This window comes from Gigantopelta aegis, chromosome 9 (genome assembly GCF_016097555.1).
Source record: "Gigantopelta aegis isolate Gae_Host chromosome 9, Gae_host_genome, whole genome shotgun sequence".
Classification (NCBI taxonomy): domain Eukaryota; kingdom Metazoa; phylum Mollusca; class Gastropoda; order Neomphalida; family Peltospiridae; genus Gigantopelta; species Gigantopelta aegis.
In genome coordinates this window covers 42,509,636-42,531,848 of record NC_054707.1, presented here as the reverse complement: position 1 = coordinate 42,531,848, position 22,213 = coordinate 42,509,636, and the positions used below count along the sequence as shown (strand labels likewise).

At 36.2% G+C, this 22,213-nt stretch overlaps 1 protein-coding gene across 3 annotated transcripts in view; it reads right to left on the bottom strand.

Annotated features, from left to right (window-relative positions):
* LOC121381972 (kinesin-like protein KIF21A) overlaps window positions 1-22,213 on the bottom strand; it is a 135,609-nt gene that overhangs the window by 59,850 nt on the left and 53,546 nt on the right. For all 3 annotated transcript variants that reach the window (XM_041511413.1, XM_041511410.1, XM_041511411.1), the window contains exons 9-22: window positions 21,819-21,934; window positions 17,442-17,637; window positions 15,948-16,140; window positions 15,194-15,260; window positions 13,177-13,422; window positions 12,276-12,399; window positions 11,349-11,430; window positions 8,579-8,773; window positions 5,966-6,165; window positions 5,375-5,551; window positions 4,040-4,130; window positions 3,538-3,629; window positions 3,015-3,083; window positions 1,409-1,480 (exon numbers count right to left, since the gene is read on the bottom strand). In XM_041511413.1, coding sequence (XP_041367347.1) covers window positions 1,409-1,480; window positions 3,015-3,083; window positions 3,538-3,629; window positions 4,040-4,130; window positions 5,375-5,551; window positions 5,966-6,165; window positions 8,579-8,773; window positions 11,349-11,430; window positions 12,276-12,399; window positions 13,177-13,422; window positions 15,194-15,260; window positions 15,948-16,140; window positions 17,442-17,637; window positions 21,819-21,934 — 1,920 coding nt within the window. The remainder of the gene's footprint in view (window positions 1-1,408; window positions 1,481-3,014; window positions 3,084-3,537; window positions 3,630-4,039; window positions 4,131-5,374; window positions 5,552-5,965; window positions 6,166-8,578; window positions 8,774-11,348; window positions 11,431-12,275; window positions 12,400-13,176; window positions 13,423-15,193; window positions 15,261-15,947; window positions 16,141-17,441; window positions 17,638-21,818; window positions 21,935-22,213) is intronic.

The following is a 22,213-nucleotide window of genomic DNA, read 5'->3' as shown; positions in this document are numbered from 1 at the left end:
AAAGATGCATACCCGGACCACCAACACATACTGACACTTTAACAAATGAAAAACGCGTAATTTTAGAGTTAATAAAAAGCCATGATTATTCCTGCTAACTGGGGGCAGCCATTTTGTTTCGTTTTTGTGACGACCGGTGCTATAGCTTGGGACGAAGTGACGTCAGCTCCGTCCATCTCCTCTTAAGCACAGTGTAAACAAACGCTCTAATTTACGACAAGGCGCTTCGCTTTCATCAACCTGACTTGTAAAACAATATAAATGACTTGATAGTATAATAAACTATTTAACTAAATATATTTCAATTTGCATCAATAGAACGAAATGGAGTTACAGTATTTTTCTCTTTTAAAAGATGCAAAGAAAAAATGCATATTATTAAACCTATTGGTAGGGTACGTTCGAGCAAAAACGACCATTCACAATACTCAAGTGATACTTTTCTTTTCTTTGGGACGACGTAATTGGTCAGTTTTGTGATTTTAGATGGGAAAGTCTACTTAATCAAGTGTTTTACAGAATTACTTATAGTAATAAAGCAGATGGCTGATAATGCCCATTGCGATTGGAGGGGTATCCGTGCGGTTACCACACAATACCCTGTGATCTTAATAAAAGAGGCACGTCTTTTTAGTGTGTCTAGACACAGTGTCTGGGGACCGTCTAAATATACACCTGCCAATCAGGAACCACAGGTACTAGCCACGGAAAGAAAAGACCAATTAACCAAGAAAGCACTCCGATTATTATTTCAGTACATGGATTAATTTATGTAAAACCATAATACAGTTATTTCAACACTTTGACAATGGTGGTTTATTTTGTATTGAAAAATATATAATTGTTGCTGGCTTACTGGGATGGCTATTATTACAGAACATTGCGATGCATTCGCAAAAATCAGGTATGTTTTGTTTCTTCAGTTCAAAGACTAATTCCTGAAGTGACACGTTAGGTATTACGTAACCACCAGCTCGCCAGAGGGCGTATTCACTAGGATGGTACAAAATGGCTGCACCCGTTATATATAATAGCCGTCACATTTAAGCGTTTTATTAATTAACTATATGATTATACTTGTTGACATTAAGCAACAATGTGCATTATATATCGTTGAATATGCATACCAGGCCAAATGCCTTAAATGTCCCCTCCTTTAAAAATTTTATGTATGAGATTTATAGTTAATTTATTTTATTTCAACATCCTATAAAACAAGCAGCTGATTCATCCTTTGGAAAATGTCATTTTTCGGTATACAAAACATTATGTTAGTTGAGACGTGGAGGGACAGGCATTTTTGAATGCAGTTGTCAAATATAAACAAGACAAATATTTAACCCCGCAAAAGAAAAAAACCCCACCAAACATATTAAAAACCCCAAAATATAACCCAAATACAACATACCTTTTTATTAGCAACATATGAATCTCTTTTTTTCATATACTTTTCTAGTTTCTTGCCAAGTTTTTCACGTTGCTAAAAAGAAACAAACAAACGGAAATTGAAAATTTTATATCAAAATCAAATTCACTGTCCATAAAAACAGAATTCCTGTTCTGCACCGTCCTTCTTCGATATGTCAAACCAACAAAGGGCTCTAGTTACAATTAAAATTAATTTAGATATGCTAATGATTTGTTACCAACTAACAGGAATTCTACTTATGACAGCCAGTCTTGAATTTTGTTACCATGTATTGACTGGCTTTGTTTATGTGCTACTGTAACACTATAGTCCGTTTCACAGAGAACGCCTTTTTTTCATGCTATGAAATTTACTACAACTTATTTATTTCTGAGCCAATTGATTTGTAAATTGCACATACAAATAGTATATTTATGTTAACACTATTACTTTTCGTCTTACATCAAACCAAACTGAAATTATTAATGAAAGTTGGAATACAAGTTAATTTGCTAGCTGTTTTCACAGAAAAGACAATGATAGTTAGCCCACCTGATATTAAATTTATGATATCTGCTTTCACTGAAGGAAATTTCCCTTTCTATTATATATCTTAGTCTTAACTCCTTCAACTAATAGTTTATATTTAGTTTGTTATTTAGTTTTCATTGTCTATATATAAAGTGTTTTGAATAAAGTATAGCAAATCAAAAACTGTGTCCGTCCTTATAGTCTCTTTAACACCAAACAGAACAAGTTCTAAGCTCAGAGTCATATTGTTTATATGTGAACAAGATGCGGTCAACCAATCCCAAAAAGAAGTCCAGAAGCTTTGTACAACTAAGCATTTCCAAAACAAATGAATAAGAATTTCCTTGTCCTTACCACAAAATGTACAGAGATTGTTATTCTTTATATGGAGTAAGTGTAAAAGGCTATTTGTGGTAAGAATTTGGTTTATTAAATCTAAATTGAAACCATCTCAATTTTGTATCCCGAGTAATACTAAATACTTCAATATGAATTTTCTCCCATTTTAGATTCACGGCTAAAATATCATTCCATCAGTTATGGGACCTGTTGACCACATCCGTTACATCCAGAATATAATAATATACCTTAGAACCTCTCAAAACCCCATTCAATTTTTTTTATACTAACCATGTCATTATCTGAAATGTTAAGATTCTACAATGCCTATATCTATATTCCTTAGATATTTCTTAATAGCTGCAATTATACCATAAAATTCTGAAATCTGTAAATAATATAAACTGGCCAGATGCACAGTAGAAATCACAGATTTGCAAAATACCCTTATCAAACCATAATTTTTTAAAGAAAGTCTTTCCTCCGATTTTTATGTTAGTGTTATATAATAGAGGTTCCGACAGGAGTTCTTTTGTGGAGGTTACTTTACAAGCTGCTGAAAAAGTACCACATGCTTTAACGGTCTTTCCAAAAATAATTAGTCATACTTTTTGCAATTAAATGTGGAAATTCATTACCAAACAATGAGACATATTTAAGTCTTGGGTTAGAGTGTATTAAGAGATCCTTCCATTTGGATTCCACTTTTAAAATTTTTAGTTGTAGAGGTACTTGCCTTAAGCCAAATTTCCATGTCCTTTTCCATATGGGCAATTGTCTGACGCTTGGTTATCACAGCTGATATCTGAAACACAAAAATTAAAACCACTGTTTATCACCCGAATTCATAAATAATAATAATAATAATAATAATAATAATAAAAATAATAATAAAAAGTGGTGACATTTGAAACTCAACAACAAAATATTAATATGTTATTTCAAAGATGATTAAGCTTCAATTGCAGAACAAATTATACAGTAAAAACAGTCCAGTCACGCTCATCAGAAAACAATGCTGTCTTTGATGTCCACTTGCTATTCAAATGTGAAGTTCTAGTATTATTGATTATAATAGCTATCATAATATTATGGTAAAATATATTTAAGTCAATTTTTAAAACTTTACTGTAGAACCTTTTATTAAAAAAAAATCTATTAAGCTATTCTTTATCTGTTTAAATTTCACAGATGATTCACTCTGTTGGGTAAATATGTACCGACATACAAATATTACTAGATGATACTAAAAAACTGACTGTTTTTTCAATGGTATCCCACTTCTGTTTGGCAACCTTTGGAGAAAATTCATTTCGTCTTCGTCTTCTGGGCAGCAATGAACCAACTGGGGCTAAAACGAAATATATAATATTAGTAGTTTTAGTTTAAATATCCACAATAAACAAGGCTGTTCAAAATATAAAATAATAAAGGATGCTTTATCACATGTAACTTTGTATAACACGATACGCAAATAAAATAATACATTTTTGTTTTACACAGACCAAACCAATACCAAATACCTGAAATCGTTCTCAAAAGTTTTTAAATTGAGCTACTCAAATATTACCTATGTGAAAATATTTTTGTTGAAGGTAAATAAATATGGTTTATTCAGTTGTTGGCATAGTTAAAATAGCTGACAACTGAGCAAATATGTAGACATATGTTAAGTCATATTCACTTCTTTTAAAATATTCTTTACACTCAATGAACAATTAAAATCTAACACCTTCAAATTTCCTGTTTTGTACAACTAACCTATAGGAATGGTTGGAGCTTTGTCATATTTCCCTACTCTACCAGCTGCCTTTGATGACAATGGCTTTTGTCGTTTTCTTAGGGTTTCAACCTGAAATACATCAACATTAAATATCTTTTAAAAACAAGAGCACTGTATTACACGTGACACATAAGATGATGGAAAACAATGTTTTATTACATACCAATTCAATCTTACTATAGTGATAAAGACATTTTGAAACCGTGTGATAAATTTATTTTGTATTGTATGTATATGCAATCTGGACCGGATCTTTTAAATGGGGAATTCCCTTTTTGTTTTTACTGCTGTTAGTGCCTTTTATTTACTGACATCATATATAATTTACAAATTATGTCACATTGTATTTGAAACATTACACAACACTGCCTCAGAGTAAGATTCTTAACTTTAAGTAAATCAATGAAAAGAGTTTTGATCATAGACTTAGCAAAGTGTTGTTATGACATTAAATTAAAAAACGTTTTGTAAAATGTAAAAGAAGGTATGTAATAAATACAGAACTTCACATAAGTTATTTTCGCTTCCTATTTATTGCACTTGTTTATTTTGCGAAAGAACATACCACTCGACTGCTACGCAGTCTCGTGGTATATATTCTTGCGCAAAATAAACTTGTGCGAAGCAAAAACAAAGTACATGTATGTGAAGTCCTGTATATTACTCACATGGCAAGACCAAAATTGTAGGCGCTGTCTTTTGTGTTACAAACTTTTTAATAAATGGTTTAAGGCATATTTCTTTAGTTAAGACTATTGCTCAGACAACTCCACTTTTAGTGAGGGATATTACATACAAAGCCTTTGATATACCAGTCGTGGTGCACTGGCTGAAACAGGTGGTGCTCACCACATAAAATGGAATTTTCTAGCAACAACTGCACTCTTAGTGAGGGATATTACATACCAAAGCCTTTGATATACCAGTCGTGGTGCACTGGCTGGAACAGGTGGTGCTCACCACATAAAATGGAATTTTCTAGCAACAACTGCACTCTTAGTGAGGGATATTACATACCAAAGCCTTTGATATACCAGTCGTGGTGCACTGGCTGGAACAGGTGGTGCTCACCATATAAAATGGAATTTTCTAGCAACAACTCAATTCTTGTACTTTGTTCAGAATACCAGTGCACCACATATAAAAGTTCCCTTGCTGCTAATGGAAAAATGTAGCGGGTTTCCTCTCTGAGACTACTGTCAAAATTACCAAATGTTTGACATCCAGTAGCCCATGATTAATAAATCAATGTGCTCTAGTGGTGTCGTTAAACAAAACAAACTTTATTCAGAATTTAAAATATGACTGCTCACCTCTTCCTGTTTTCTCCTAAGAATGATTTCTTTTTGTTGTTTTTCCCTCTCAAGGTTGCGGATCCGATGATCTTTCTTCAAGTAGTCCTTACGCAGCTGAGCGATCTCCTTGTTCCGTCGAGCCTCCGACTGTTTGTTCTTCTCAGAATCCTCTTTGATCTGTTTCATGAGCCGCACCTACAAACAAAACAATGTCATCAGGAGTTGTTGTTCACAATTATCAGTATTTCAATGTGCTATATAGCCTTCACTGGGTGATTTGAGGGTTAATGTCAGCAGACGATTTTTACACACAAAACAAAGTGTCAATAAAATTAAAATATCCCAAACAAAATCAACATTTTTACGCTTGTATACAGTACGAGCATGTCTCTGTGTGCATGGGGTTTTTTTTTAAGCAAACATAAAACTAACTCATGTTTTCTAATAACTTACACACCCCTTAGTCAACACAATATCGCCATTAGACGAAAGACAAAAAATAAATTATAAGCAAACTAGCTGTGTAAAGACTGGCTTGGTTATGAAAAAGAAATATCCATAAAAAAGCCAGACAAAAGAATGCCAAGCTTTATCATCTGGAGTACGTACTTTAGTTTTCTTCATCTCTTGCATTTCGTGTTGCAGTGTTTTCAGCTGCTTCTCGTAATGCGACTGGTTCTTGACAAGCTTGGCATGCTCTTTTCTAGCAGCCTGAAATTTCTTCAGATCCGACTGTAGGTCGTTCAGCTTCTTCTCGTACTGATCCTTCACCTTCTTCTGCTTCTCCATCGATGTTGACTCCATAATGCCTAGAATGTAATGGAATATTGTCACATACTTTAATATGTTGAGATAAGACAGACATAAGACAGATACCAATGTAGATCCATGCCACAAAGACCTAGATTAGAGATTGATATAGATTAGATACAGACCATACTGACCTAGATCACAAGGATACTGACCTAGCTTACAAAGATACTGAACTAGATTATATGGATACAGACATATATGGACCTAGGTTAGAGAGATACCAACTTAGAGATTAGACAGGTATGGACCTACAATGTACAGATTACATGGATACTGACTTAGATGGATACCGACGCACATTAGAGAAATACCAACCTAGATCAGACAGATACCAACCTAGATTTGATAGATAAGGACCTGAATTAGACAGGTATGGGTGTAGATTAGACAGATTCAATATATATTAGACAGATACTAACCTATATTAGAGAGATACTGACTTATATTAGATGGATTACATGATTAGATTATGTGGATATCAACCTATAGCACAGAGAACACCTTTTTTCATATAGAATTTACTACAACTTATTTATTTCTAAACAGAATGTTTTCTAAACTGCACACAAACATACTATTTTTTTGTTATTTCCAAAACTGAAATAATTTACAAAAATCATATTTGTAGACATATACCAACCTAGATTAGATAGATACTGGACTAGATTAGACAGATACCAACCTAGATTAGACAGGTACCAACCTAGATTAGACAGACACCAACCTAGATTAGACAGATACCAACCTAGATTAGACAGCTACTGACCTAGATTAGATAGATACTGACTTAGATCAGACAGATACCAACCTCGATTAGACAGACACCGACCTAGATTAGATATATAGACCTACATTAGACAGATACTGACCTAGATTAGACAGCTACTGACCTAGATAGATACTGACCTAGATTATAGCTACTGACCTAAATTAGATACATACTGATCTAGTTTACAGCTACTAACCTAGATTAGACAGCTACTGACCTAGATTAGACAGATACCAACCTAGATTAGACAGCTACTGACCTAGATTAGACAGCTACTGACCTAAATTAGACAGATACCAACTTAGATTAGACAGCTACTGACCTAGATTAGACAGCTACTGACCTAGATTAGATCTACTGACATAAATTAGAGATACTGACCTAGTTTATAGCTACTGACCTAGATTAGATAGATACTGACCTAGATTAGACAGCTACTGACCTAGATTAGACAGATACCGACCTAGATTAGACAGCTACTGACCTAGATTAGACAGCTACCGACCTAGATTAGACAGACACCGACCTAGATTAGACAGCTACTGACCTAGATAGATACTGACCTAGATTATAGCTACTGACCTAAATTAGATACATACTGATCTAGTTTACAGCTACTAACCTAGATTAGACAGCTACTGACATAGATTAGACAGCTACTGACCTAGATTAGACAGATACCAACCTAGATTAGACAGCTACTGACCTAGATTAGACAGACACTGACCTGAATTCGATAGATACTAACATAGATTACAGCTACTGACCTAAATTAGACAGATACCAACCTAGATTAGACAGCTACTGACCTAGATTAGACAGACACTGACCTAGATTAGACAGCTACTGACCTAGATTAGATCGATAATGACCTAGATTACAGCTACTGACATAAATTAGAGATACTGACTAGTTTATAGCTACTGACCGAGATTAGATAGCTACTGACCTAGATTAGACAGCTACTGACCTAGATTAGACAGCTACTGACCTAGCTACTGACCTAGATTAGACAGCTACCGACCTAGATTAGACAGATACTAACCTAGATTAGACAGCTACAGACCTAGATTAGAGAGATACCAACCTAGATTAGACAGATACCGACCTAGATTAGACAGATACCGACCTAGATTAGACAGACACTGACCTAGATTATACAGCTACTGACCTGAATTCGATAGATACTAACCTAGATTACAGCTACTGACCTAAATTAGACAGATACCAACCTAGATTAGACAGCTACTGACCTAGATTAGACAGCTACTGACCTAGATTAGACAGACACTGACCTAGATTAGGCAGCTACTGACCTAGATTAGATAGATACTGACCTAGATTAGATTGATACTGACCTAGATTACAGCTACTGACATAAATTAGATACTGACCTAGTTTACAGCTACTGACCGAGATTAGATAGATACTGACCTAGATTAGACAGCTACTGACCTAGATTACAGCTACTGACCTAGATTAGACAGATACCAACCTAGATTAGACAGCTACTGACCTAGATTACAGCTACTGACCTAAATTAGAGAGATACAGATCTATATTAGACAGATACAGACCTAGATTAGACACATTCTTATCTAGATTAGACCGATAGTGACCTAGATTAGACAAATACTGACCTAGATTAGAGAGGACTTTGTCTCTCTCCGACTCGGTCTCTTTGATCTTGTGCTGCAGCTGGATGACCTTCTCCTCATACTGCATCTTTACGACATGTAATTTCTTCTGACTCGACTCGAGCTCCTCGATGAGTCGCTGCTTGATGGAGATCTCACACGTCAGCTCAGCCAGGTCCTCGTGGATGTTGTCAGAGTCTGGAAATAAAAAATTAAATTAAATTAAATAACAGAAAATAAAGGAATACTTATTTTAATGAAACATGAGTCCTTAGTTTAATAATTAGTAGTGTCATTAGGTGTGAAGCATAAGGAAGTTGTGATTTAGTCTAGGATTACAAAAGAGAAAAAGTTTCTGCCACATAGGCTATTTCTTTTCATGAACAGCAAGGTGTCTTTTATATATTTTTAACAGGAAGAATAGTGTATACAAGTCTTAGATATACATGTACCAGTCATGACGAACTGGTTTAAAAAAAACCCATCTCCTTCAATAAATATAGCACATATTGCTACTAACTGACGTATAGTTACACGCCTTAGAAGTCAGGCTTCCTGACTAATGGGTTAATTATAAAATGAAATATTGTATTATTATTAAAGATTTATAAACTGAAATACAGTATGTAATTTTTGTTGAAGTTACCTTTAATTGTGGGAAGACCTGCTCAAGTTAATAAAAGCAAAGGCAAAAGTTATTTTTCAAACATGCATGAATGATTGAATGAATTGATGAACAAACAAACAAGCAAATGAATTTATTTTTTACAACAATTCTGAATCATTACATTTAAACAGTTATTATTACATGCAGATCTATAAAATAAAATTGTTGAAATACAATCATTAGAAGCATGATGTGACTAATAGATATTAAAAAAAGTAAGGATGTGATGCATTTTAGCACCATGACTTAATGTACATCTATATAATCAATGACCATAAAAAAAATCTTTTTTGTGAAGTACAGTACACTATTACAAAAGTATAACTTAGTGTTATGATAATATTTCACTGCTAGAGAAAAAAAGAGAAATTAATTCTGTACAGATGACCAGATATACTCAGCAATGTTAATTTTCAAATGTACGTTTTAATAAAACTGTGCAAGAGATTTAACTTATGATGTGAAAAAAAGAAAGATTACAAGTGCTTACAAAACCCCTAAGGCTAAACCAAAACTCCAGACTAAATACAGTACTCTCATGCGAAATTAAAAGAAAACCAAATGACACTCTGTAACACATCTAAGCAAGTCAGTACTATTGGATTGCCATTTACTATTAATACACATTTGTCTGCGATCAACATTTTTATCATGTTAAGAAAAAAGAAGAAATATTCAGTGCAACATTAAACAAAAGCAACAGACATCTTTTGTTTAATGGTAACAAAATGACATTAATAAATATGAAAAATACAACAAAAGCAACATGATTTTGTTGGGATGTTTACCCTACTAAAGACACCAAATAAAACATGCCAAATTTAGAAGCTATAATTGGCTAAGTGAAAAAGAGAGATAGCTGAAAATTAAGAAAATGTTTTTTGTTTAATGATACCACTAGAGCCATTGATTTATTAATCATCGGCTATTGGATGTCAAACATATGGTCAATTTGACAGTCACAGAGGGAACCCGCTACATTTTTCCATTAGTAGCAAGGGATCTTTTATATGCACCATCACACAAACAGGATAACACATACCACGGCCTTTGATATACCAGTTGTGGTGCACTGTCTGGAACGAGAAATAGCCCAATGGGCCCATTGACAGGGATCAATCCTAGACTGACCACACATCAAAAAAAAATTAAAAATAATAATAATTAAAAAAATTAAGAAAGGATTAACAACCTAACTTAGACAGACATTAAACAACAAACCATACTTGTGTAAATGGCAAATTTTTTAAAACTGCTTTTTTAATATTTTTATCATACAGCAACCCTGACTGGCAGGGAAGTTGAATAAATGAATGAATGTTTAACAACACCCCAGCACAAAAATACATATCAGCTATTGGGCACGGGAAGTTGAAGCAAATTTCACTTCATGCAAATAAGACCAAGAGGTGGTCTTAGAAAAACTATTTAAATTAAAATATAATACACAGGAAAACTATTTAAAATAATAATTTTATATGTTTTGAAGCAAATAACAAATGACAGAAATATATATAGAAAAAAATTAACTTAAATGATTTATATATGACATACAACTGTAAATCCAGACAAAATAATAAATTAAATAGAAATCAATCTTTATTAAAAAATATATAAAAATAATCAAACACATTGCACAACGTGCAGAGCCACATGAACCTGTTTACCTGACCAAAACACGGAGTAATCCAGAAATAGCTCCACTGTTAAAACAGACATCATGTAGACAGTAAATTAACTCACTAAGGAATAATTAACAAACAACCCTTACATACCTGCTACAGCAGAAATACAACATAAGGGTTTAGACTAACATCATACAAGTTACAAACAGTGTTATGTTAAATAATGAGATATGATGAACAAAAACCTTAGATAGGATACGTAGGGATTTATCATAATGATTACATCATAGCTAAGACTAAAAAAAGAAATATCACTACTTTTAAGGTTTTTAAAGGGAGGGAAGAATGGAGGAAGGGCAGAGAGAGAATGAGTTTCAAGTAGTGAAATGTTTTTTTTGTCAACAGTGTATTCCTTATCCTTGAAGATTTCTTGTGATTTAAAAAAAGAAAAGAAATAACAACAAATAGCAGTAAATCAAACCTTTGTCTTCTGAGTCTGATCCTGATGAATCTTCATCATCCGTTGTGTCCTCTTCATCATCGTCTATTAGCTCTTCGGTCTCCTGAAGGTGATGTGTCACAGATTAAATTAAACTCACACAATTAACAAAAACATCACCTCCATTACACAATAAAGCCACTCTTAAAAATGTTAATCTGCATTCAAGGATATTAACAAAGTGTACAACAAAAACAATAGGACACTGCAATCCTATAATATCCTATAAACAATTTATAATAAGTCTGAGAAGCAAGTTTATAAACATAACCTATAACCCACACTCCAAGATACAACGGCCCCACTCCCAAAACAACAAGATGATATAATTGTTCAGAAAGAAAGTTCATAAGCTCCCCCTCTCCCAAAAACCGGCCTTGGTGGCGTCGTGGCAGGCCATCGGTCTACAGGCTGGTAGGTACTGGGTTCGGATCCCAGTCGAGGCATGGGATTTTTAATCCAGATACCGACTCCAAACCCTGAGTGAGTGCTCCGCAAGGCTCAATGGGTAGGTGTAAACCACTTGCACTGACCAGTGATCCATAACTGGTTCAACAAAGGCCATGGTTTGTGCTATCCTGCCTGTGGGAAGCACAAATAAAAGATCCCTTGCTGCCTGTCGTAAAAAGAGTAGCCTATGAGGCGACAGCGGGTTTCCTCTAAAAACAGTGTCAGAATGACCATATGTTTGACGTCCAATAGCCGATGATAAGATAAAAAATCAATGTGCTCTAGTGGCGTCGTTAAATAAAACAAACTTCACTTTTTTACTCTCCCAAAAACAAATATGAGAACTCTGAGAAGTTTGTGATAAACTGAACATAAAGATAACAAGACTTTTTTATAATCAGAATGTGATGAAAATAAACTTTATATTAATTTTGTGTAATTTTTTAAAATTTTAATTACCTCAATCTGTTCAGTTTCTTCATCTTCCGATTTCTCCTGACTTTCAACATGTTCAACATCTCCATTGGTTACCTCGGCAACATTGGACTCTTTCTCGCCATCACTAATATTTTCTTTGTCACTACTGATAGAACAAAATATAATAATAACATGTTTTAGACTATCACATCTTGATACCTAACCAGGTAATATTTCAGTTTATTTAAAACTGTTATAAAAATTGTAAGACACATAATTCATAACATGTAGCAGGGTTGTGCATTGCAATTGGTCAACATGGATTTCTGTTATAAGTTTTACAGGTTACATAAAATGGAATAGGTTAGCTATAATTTTTGTTTATCACCTAATCCATAAATGAATTGTGCAAAATTTAAATTCTCAAGAGGCCTACGAGTAATTAACGATAAACATTTCATCTATCCATTCTCGTTCCAGCCAGTGCACCATGACTGGTACATCAAAGGATGTGGTATGTGCTATCCTGTCTATGGGATGGTGCATATAAAAGATCCCTTGCTGCTAATCGAAAAGAGTAGCCCATGAAGTGGGACAGCGGGTTTCCTCTCTCAATATCTGTGTGGTCCTTAACTATATGTCTGATGCCATATAACTGTAAATAAAATGTGTTGAGTGTGTTGTTAAATAAAACATTTCCTACTTCATCTATCTGCTCCATATTCAAATCTATGCTTACCCACTACGAATTCTTAAAAAATGTCTGGGATAAACTTCCCCCATTTCATCTGAATTATCCTTTAAAAAAGCATCAACTTGCAAAGCATATGGCAATGTTTAACCTACTTTGTAGCCCATCTTAAAAACAATGTCACTCAGCACATTTTAGGATATGGATGTTTAACCATTTCACACTCTGGAAAAATCTATGGCCACAACTTACCCATGTTCCGGAGTCTTAGACTTAGACCGTTTAACCTTCTTGCTGAGTTTCCTGACGTGCTTCTTAGCAATTTCCAGGACTGAGTCGGCTGAATTGTCGGGAGAGAGTGGGAAGTCAAAGCTGCTGTAGCTGGACGATGGCAGTGTGGACATGGCGCTCATCACCTGCCGTGATGGAGAGCGGGGAGATCGCGCACTCATCTTCTGAAGCTGTGCAACCATGGCCTCCGCCTCAGCCAATTTCGTCCTGTAACACAGCATTTTATATGATAGCACTGCAGTTCTTTGTGACACAAGCCTAACTTATTTTATTAAAGAATTATAAAAGAAATCACTGACATATCATCAACATTCAGTATTTAATTAATTTAGCAAGCTATTCATTGATAGTCATCACCAATTTGCTCTGTGGTCTTTAAATAACTTCTACACAGAAGTTTAATCCATTTTATTAATGCATTATGAAAGAAGTCACTGACAGATCATTAACATTCAATATTTAACTAATTTAGCAAGCTATTCTATAAAAAAACTCTTTACCAATTTGTTCTGTAGTCTTTAGATAACTTCTACACATAAGTTCTTTGTGACACAGGCTTAGCTCATTTTATTATAGTATTATCCATGGTTCATACAGACCTGGTGAACAGAAATTCCAGTACTTTTCAAGTACTTTTCAAGTATATTTTTCAGTTTTTCAAGTAGTCTTTGGCACAATGTTACAAGCAGTTTAACACACACACATCACTAGTTAACTACAGCTGACCGTTTTTCAGCACACGACTGGTTACCTGTCTCGCTCATAAACCGGTTCAACTATTAGTAATGCACTGTTTCCAGTAGACAGCAGCCCAGTCTACTTTAATCTTCACACTGTGGTGCATATGGTTGTACTATACCAATTCAAATCCCATAGGCGACCATGTTAACGTTTGTGTTTAAAAACACTATATGCAATATATCAACCAAACTGTGACCCATAAATATCAGTACTACAACCCCTACCTCAAAGTATTAACTGCAGAAAATGGTACCTTTCATGGCTCATTTTCGGTATAACCACATGTTTCTGCAACACCCCTAGTTTCGCACAAAATTTTAGTACTTTTTTTTACAGGTACCCCATACATGTTCCAAGCACAAGGCTACTTGACACGGTGGTACTACATCAAATAAAATTGCATACATTTTTAGCCCAGATGAAACTATTTTTTTTTACAACCAACACACTCACATTTATAACCAATCACAGGACTTGTGGTGTTAACTTCTCTATCAAAAGTTCGGTACACCTCGAACTTCGACCCAGCCGGAAATTAATTGGTATAGTGCAACCATATAGCAAGTGCAACAAGTACTTGTATGCCAGTCTATCTATATCGGCAGCAACACATATCACTTCCGGGTTTTGATTACGACAAATACCCGAGAAATACGTCAGCAAATACTTATTATTTTTTCCAGATTTTAATCAGTAAGAGAGACATTCTGCTTGTAAAAAAACCTCAAGTACATTTCGGCAATTTTCAAGTAGTTTTTAATGAAATTCCAGTACTTTTCCAGGACCTTTTCTGAATTTGCAAATTTCCAGTACTTTTCAAGTACTACGTCAAAATTCAAGGACTTTTCCAGGCCCGCGCGAACCCTGTTATCTATGAAATCACTGACATAAAAATAAACATTCAGTATTTAACTAATTTAGAAAGCTTTTCTACAACAAACTCATTACCAATTTGCTCTATAGTATTTAGATAACTTCTAGTTCTAATTAAGAACAACAACAATATTTTACACCTAGTACCAAAATTGGTTTACTAGATTTTTCTTCATTTGTTTAATTCTGTCCATTACAAAATACAAGTTTAAAATGAAAAAAATTCTAGTTTATAAATTCACAAGATTTTCATATTAATTTGATATAAAATAATGGGAATAACATATTTCCATAGTGTTTACAGGAGAAAAACAGTATTTTGTTTCTGTTAACCAGCTATTTTAAAGAAAATGGTCTACACTACCTCAAATCTTCCAGTTCCTTGACATAGCCAGTTATCAGGTTTGTCACTTCTTCATTTGACACATCCCCTATGATGAAGAAATAAAATAAAATACTCATGTAATATCATAACAAATAAACTGTATTTATACCCAATTCTGCATCATTTCCTTTTTCAATGAAGCAGCTAGCCTCAATGCTAACTAAAGAAAAGTACAGTGTTTTATCATAACAAATAATCTGTATTTATCCCCAATTCTGCATAATTTCCTTTGTCGATGAAGCAGCTAGATCCAATGCTAACTAAAGAAGACTAAAGTGTTTTCACTTTTCATGATTATCTAACCTGACCTCTTAACCCTTGTGCATTACCCTATCTAATGCTGTAAAAGAGGGAAATACACAAAGTTAGAGACATCAGGTTATAGTATGAATTTTTTTATTTTTTATTTTTATTTTATTTAAGAAAAATTATAACATCCACATCTTAAATAGCTACACTTTTTTCTTCTTCTTTTTTTTCACTACAGTTAAACCTGTCTAAACTGGTCCCTGTCAAAACTGGCCCAGTTTCATGACAACAAATTATTTTCATTTCTAAAATGCTACACTCTAAACACCGGATCCCATCTAAATCGGATAAATATTAAGTCCCTGGAGTTATCCAAGTTAGACAGGTTTCACTGTATAATACTTGCACAAATAAATTTAGTTTTAGTTTCACACAAATTAGCTTCACCTACTTTATTTTGACACTTTGCAAAACTGCAACTCACCATTTTCACTGCTAATAGTCATCAATGCTTTCTCGGCCACAAGCTGAGCGTTTCTAGCCTTCACACTTTCAATGGTGTCGTTGAGAGCTTTGACACGCTGTCTCAGTTTGTCGTTTTCTATCTGTAGCATGTTGTTCTCGTGGAACATGTCATTGACGCTTTCCACGCCATCAGCATCCACTGTTCTTTTACCCTGCATGTTATATTCAAATCAATCCAACATCATAGTTAAATGCTTAAGATGTCTTTTGCCAAAGTGGCAAATGTGAATTAAAGTTGAATTTGATGATTTTTCATTATTAAATCGGCAAAAGGTCAAATATACACAATTTTTTTAAAGGAAGGAAGGACATGTTTTATTTAACGACGCACTCAAAACATTTTATTTACTGTTATATGGCGTCAGACATATGGTTAAGGACCACACAAATATAGAGAGAGGAAACCTGCTGTCGCCACTTCATGGGCTACTCTTTTCGATTAGCAGCAAGGAATCTTTTATATGCACCATCCCACAGACAGGATAGTACATACCGCGGCCTTTGTTACACCAGTTGTGGAGCACTGGCTGGAAAATATTTTCTAAAGAGCTTTAATATTTTTTTCTGAATGCAAATTTTTCTCTGACCAAATTACTAAAAAAAATTCAATAAATTATTAATAAATGTTTGAAAAACATTTTACAACTATTACAATAAATATACTAAATTTATGAAAAAGAAAAAAGAAAGAAATGTTTTATTTAACGACGCACTCAACACATTTTATTTACGGTTATATGGCGACATACATATGGTTAAGGACCACACAGATTTTGAGAGGAAACCCGCTGTCGCCACATAGGCTACTCTTTTACGACAGGCAGCAAGGGATCTTTTATTTGCGCTTCCCACAGGCAGGATAGCACAAACCATGGCCTTTGTTGAACCAGTTATGGATCACTGGTCGGTGCAAGTGGTTTACACCTACCCATTGAGCCTTGCGGAACACTCACTCAGGGTTTGGAGTCGGTATCTGGATTAAAAATTCCATGGGATCTGAACCCAGTACCTACCAGCCTGTAGACCGATGGCCTGCCACGACGCCACCGAGGCCGGTACTAAATTTATGAATGCAATTCTAGTTGAACGTGCACACATCATATGATGCAAACTTGTTATATTTTGTGGACAGAGGGTACTTAAAAATAATTACGCCCAGTCACTGTAACAAACACTGATGTTTTGTAGTTGAATAAAATTTTTAATAAACTTGATTTTAAATTTGGAATTGGGGGGGGGGGGGGGGGGGGATTTAATCCATATTACATTAACACTCCCCTCCCCACCCACCCCTCCAAAACTAAACTTGATAACTAAGGCTGTCAGCAGACATTGCCGTGAAAAGAAAGGAAATGGCATTTATTAACATGACATGGTATGTGTTATGCATCATGAGTTTAAAAACATGCTTCATTAATTGGAACCAATAGTAACAGAATCTAATGTCCCATACCATTCTATATTCGTCAAGTTCCTGCTGGAGGGTGATAATCTCTGCCCGCAGAGCTGCCATCTGTTTGCTAGCCTTGTCCTGGTTGGCTACAATCTTGTTCTTAATGTTACGAGCTCGGTTAGCATATTTCAGTGCATTCAACGTCTCCATAAAGTCTCGGTCAGTTGGTGAAATACAAGCAATCATTAAAGTACGACTGAAAATAAGAATAACGTTTTGCATCTATATTAATAGTTTCTACACTAAAAGGTAGTGCAAATTTGTACATTTTAGCAAATTTTAAATTAATAAACAAAGACAACAGTCTGAGACCTAAGCTCTTGCTAAGAAGCAGACTCGTCAAATCTTACTTGAAAAGTTACAATTCACAGAAGACTCGCACATACCTGTATAGGGCCTTTACTCCACATGCATGCAAGTGTAGTCCTATGTATTCTGATGCACAATGAAACTCTTTTAAAAAATCTACCCCCCTCCGCACTTTATTTAACCCAATTTTCAAACAATTTTCAGTAAATCGTAACACATCATATCAAGGACCATAACAGTGTCAAAAATAGGCAAATCCCAATGGAAGTCATACTTCATCTATTGCTCTACATGATAAAGCAATAAACGAACTTTCAGCTCAAATATTTTGTGACAAAATAAGTCGTGAATACTGTATGTGGGCCAGATGGACAGACATAAACAAAACGTATAGTCCCCTCCAGTTGGATCAGTAAGGGGACTAAAATATACCTCCTGTAAGCAAGCAGAACATCTTTGACATGTCTTAAGTGATTGGTAATTATCAAAGTATTGCTAGTATACTATATTTAGAAGAAATCTGATCGCCTTTTAATAAGTAAAAAAATAAAATCGAATCCATATTAAATTTTCAGTCTTAATAATCAAGCAACTCGAATAATCAGATGCAATATACACAGAGCTTAAAGTCCGAACCAAATTGTTAACAACTACGATAAATTGCTCTCCTACCTTTATTTAGATTTTACCCACAATTTGTCCAGACAGAAATCTTGAAAAAACCCATTACAGTGACACAGATTCCACATATGAGACTGTAACGAAATTGGCAGTATCGACTTCACTGAGATCACATAGGGCAAAAAGCATAAAATTTTGTGCTGGCTGCCATTTTGACTTTTTATGGAATATTCTCCAAGAGGGGTGAAAGGATATGATTTAATGTAACGTCTTAATATGTGATGATATAAACGCAATTTTTTTTATTAGTATTTTTTGTTTGTTTTAAAATACCACTAGAGATTTAGAAAATTTGTTTCTAATTTTCATTATTATTCATACTTACCTAGTACTAGCACAACAACAATGCTATACGACCCTGAGTTATAACCTCCACTGCAGAATTATCTCCCCTTGCCGGATGTATAACCTACACCCGCGCATGGGTAGACCGTATATCCTCGCTATCGATTCAAAGTCCGGAATGACTGAATCAAAAAAGACCTCCCTCGGGGCGGGTGGGAGGTAACAGTTGTTGTGCTAGTACTAGGTAAGTATGAATAATAATGAAAATTAGAAACAAATTTTCTAATAGTCTTATTCAACTTACCGTACTAACACAACAACAATGCTATAACATACGTGATATAACACCGTTAAAGCACGAGAATTTAACATTAAAGGGAGGAGGTAAGAAAACAAGGAGGACTTACCCATTCAACCAGTAGTGTTCATCTCAAGTAATGATACAGTGAAAAAGCAACCCACATCATACGAGGTATAAAATGTCAAAGTGACTTTTAAATTGAAGAACTACAACCCCAATTAAAAGTAAACCAAGTTAACAAGGTGAGGAAACCCGCACACCAAGTAATGGTAAAAGACACTCGACTGCCCCAGAGAGTCAACCATCCACCCCCCACTCTCCAAACAGGAGAGGCCGGTCACCCCAAGATAAGTGAAAACCTGCATTGGCACTAATTCCGACTTAACCCAATTGGGAATAAACCCCAATCGGAGAATCATGTCGATCACGAACTCCACGCCCACGAGACATGCCGTCTGTGATGCCGCCGGAATTAACCAATCGTCCAGGTAATTGTGCATCCGTATACCCAACAGATGTACACGCCCCACCACTGCCTTTACTACCCGAGTAAAGACTTGAGGGCTTGTGGCCAATCCGAACGGCAGAACTTGAAACTCGTAAGCTCTGCCGTCGTAGAGGAACCGCAAGTACTTCCAAAAATCCCGATGGATTGGAACATGCAGATAAGCGTCCTTCAAATTGATGGACGCCGCCCATTCCCCCACCTGAAGCAAAGCGCGAACAGACTGAACCGTCTCCATCTTCATAGATGGAATAACGACGTAATAATTCAGCGGCTTCAGGTTTAGAATTGGTTGCCACTCGCCATTCTTCTTCTGGGCGAAGAACAGATGGGAATAAAATCCCGGAGTGCCCAAATCCACCTCCTGGATGGCTTTCTTGTCGAGAAACTCGACAACCATCTTCTCCACCAGTACTTGTTTATCGACAGGCAGTACTGCAGGTAACCAGGGGGAGGACGTCAGTGCAGGGGGTGAAGAAAACGGAATTCTGTATCTGTTGCGGACAACCGACAAAACCCATGGGTCCAGATCTGGCAGTTCGCACCAACTTTGAACAAAATGGCGCAATCTGCCCCCCACAGGAAGATCTGTCGATTGTCCATGCACGCTCATCCCATCCGCTTCCCACCCCTGGGCGCCTTGCCCCGAACGGAACCACGAAAACGTGCCGGCTTCCCCCGAAAACGTCCCTGTTTCGAGGAACCACAGGCATTACCAAACTGCACACCCGAATCAGACACCACAGGGATCTGATAACTGTCAAGAAAAGTCAATTTCTTAACAGGTGGAGGCTTAAAAGTAGACGCCGCCTGGCGCTTACAAGCAGTTCGGGACGGAGCAGCAGGGATGAATTTCGCCGCTTCTTGGTCCCAAAAAGTAAGGTTTCCCTTACTGAGCGACTACGAAAGTAGGTTTTAACCACACCCGTCGCTCTCAGTCCCGCCAGGTAGTGATCCCGACGCAGAAGTAGACTGTTGGCAAAAACACGCCCAGCAAGCTGAGCGACGTGATGAGAGGCTTTAGAAGCCGCCACCAAACAACCCTTAGCCATCGGCGGAAGACCCGTGACTGCTTTATCTAACCCAAATAGGAATGTACCTAAATGGTTATTGACTTGAAAAAGAAGTTTAGATAACCTCTCCAAAGTCTCTAACTCCATGAGTGGCACACTGACATTAGGAGATGGGTGGCAGTCTGCCTTCACCCTAGCGGAAACGACCGCTGGATGTGAAAGGAAGGAAGCTCCCAATGTCTTATACGAAGACGTGGACAAAACCTTCGCCGCAGACAACAGTTTCCCGGTAGCTAACGCTGCCGGAAACTCTTCCACCACCGCCCCCAAAATACGATCGCTACCCGCAATCAAAGCATCAATCTCCGCAAGAGATTCATGCGCTAACGTCAAGCCGAAATCCTGCCGTGGAGCGTCCGTCACTAAAGGCCGGTTTCACAACGAAACACCCTTGTAAGACTGAACAGCCTCCTCCGACGGAATTGCATCCGCGCACACCAGTCAGACCTGTTCCCGTACAAAAACAAGAACCGCCTGGTAATCATAATCGCCGTCTGGCGTACCATCGGCCAAATTGGGAATCTCGTCAAGCACCGACCCTTCCCCCGAACCACACACTGATTCTGAGGGAAAATCCTCTTCCGAAGAAGACATTTTTTCAAACAACGCGCCATGCGCTAATCGTAACGGAAACGAAACTGCATGGGCAGGACGATGCGGACCGGCCGAATCTGCAAACTGGTCCAACCCCGGTCTCGCTGCGCTATAAACCCATGTCCCAAAAGGTCGATGCACAATATTACAAAATAACATGGGCAAAATACAGCCAGAAGGCTTACCATTAAACATACATATTGTTTTAATTCTTCACCATTTCCTAGAAGTGAATATGTGAACCATAACATGTGTCACAATTAGGAACTATAGTGGACCATGATGAATGAACTCTCACCCGGAAGTGATCTGTGTAGTGAGACCTAAGACTACATTGATTTTATATTAATTGTCACATACTTTGGAGGCTTCACCCCTCTTGAAGAGTATTCCGTAAAAAAACAAAATGACAAACGGCAGAAAACTGCATGTATTTTGCCCTATGCTATCTCAGCGAAGTCGATACTGGTGACATCGTTACAGTCTCGTATGTGGAATCTGTGTCACTTTAAAAAAAAAATCACAACTTGTGTCTGGACAAAATTTGGTAGAAATGTAACGGTAATTACAGGTAGGAAAGTAATTAATCATAGTTGTTAACAATTTAGAACAAAGTTTTCAAATGTCACCTGTTGCCTCCTAGTGAGTCCTGAAGTAATCGTGTCAGTTTCGAGTCTCTGTATGGCACATGAGAACCTTTCTTCAACTTGTCACCCAAAGCAGATATCACATTTCCTAAGGCAAGCTGAAATACAGAAGAAATCATTAAACTAATGTACACTGCTGTTGTCACCAATGCCTGCAACTGCACATGTCATTTGGTAGACATATGTGGCTAATTTTCTCAAACCAGGCTTCTGAAAATTGCAAGAGCGATAGTTTCATTTGTGCATCGTTCGGGTAAGTATAGTTTGTGTAACCCATTTTTCATTTGCGCACTGAATTTATGACAACATTTACATGGTCATGATGGGTTACACAAAAACAAAATGGGATACCTGAATTTGTTTTAGTGTAACCCATA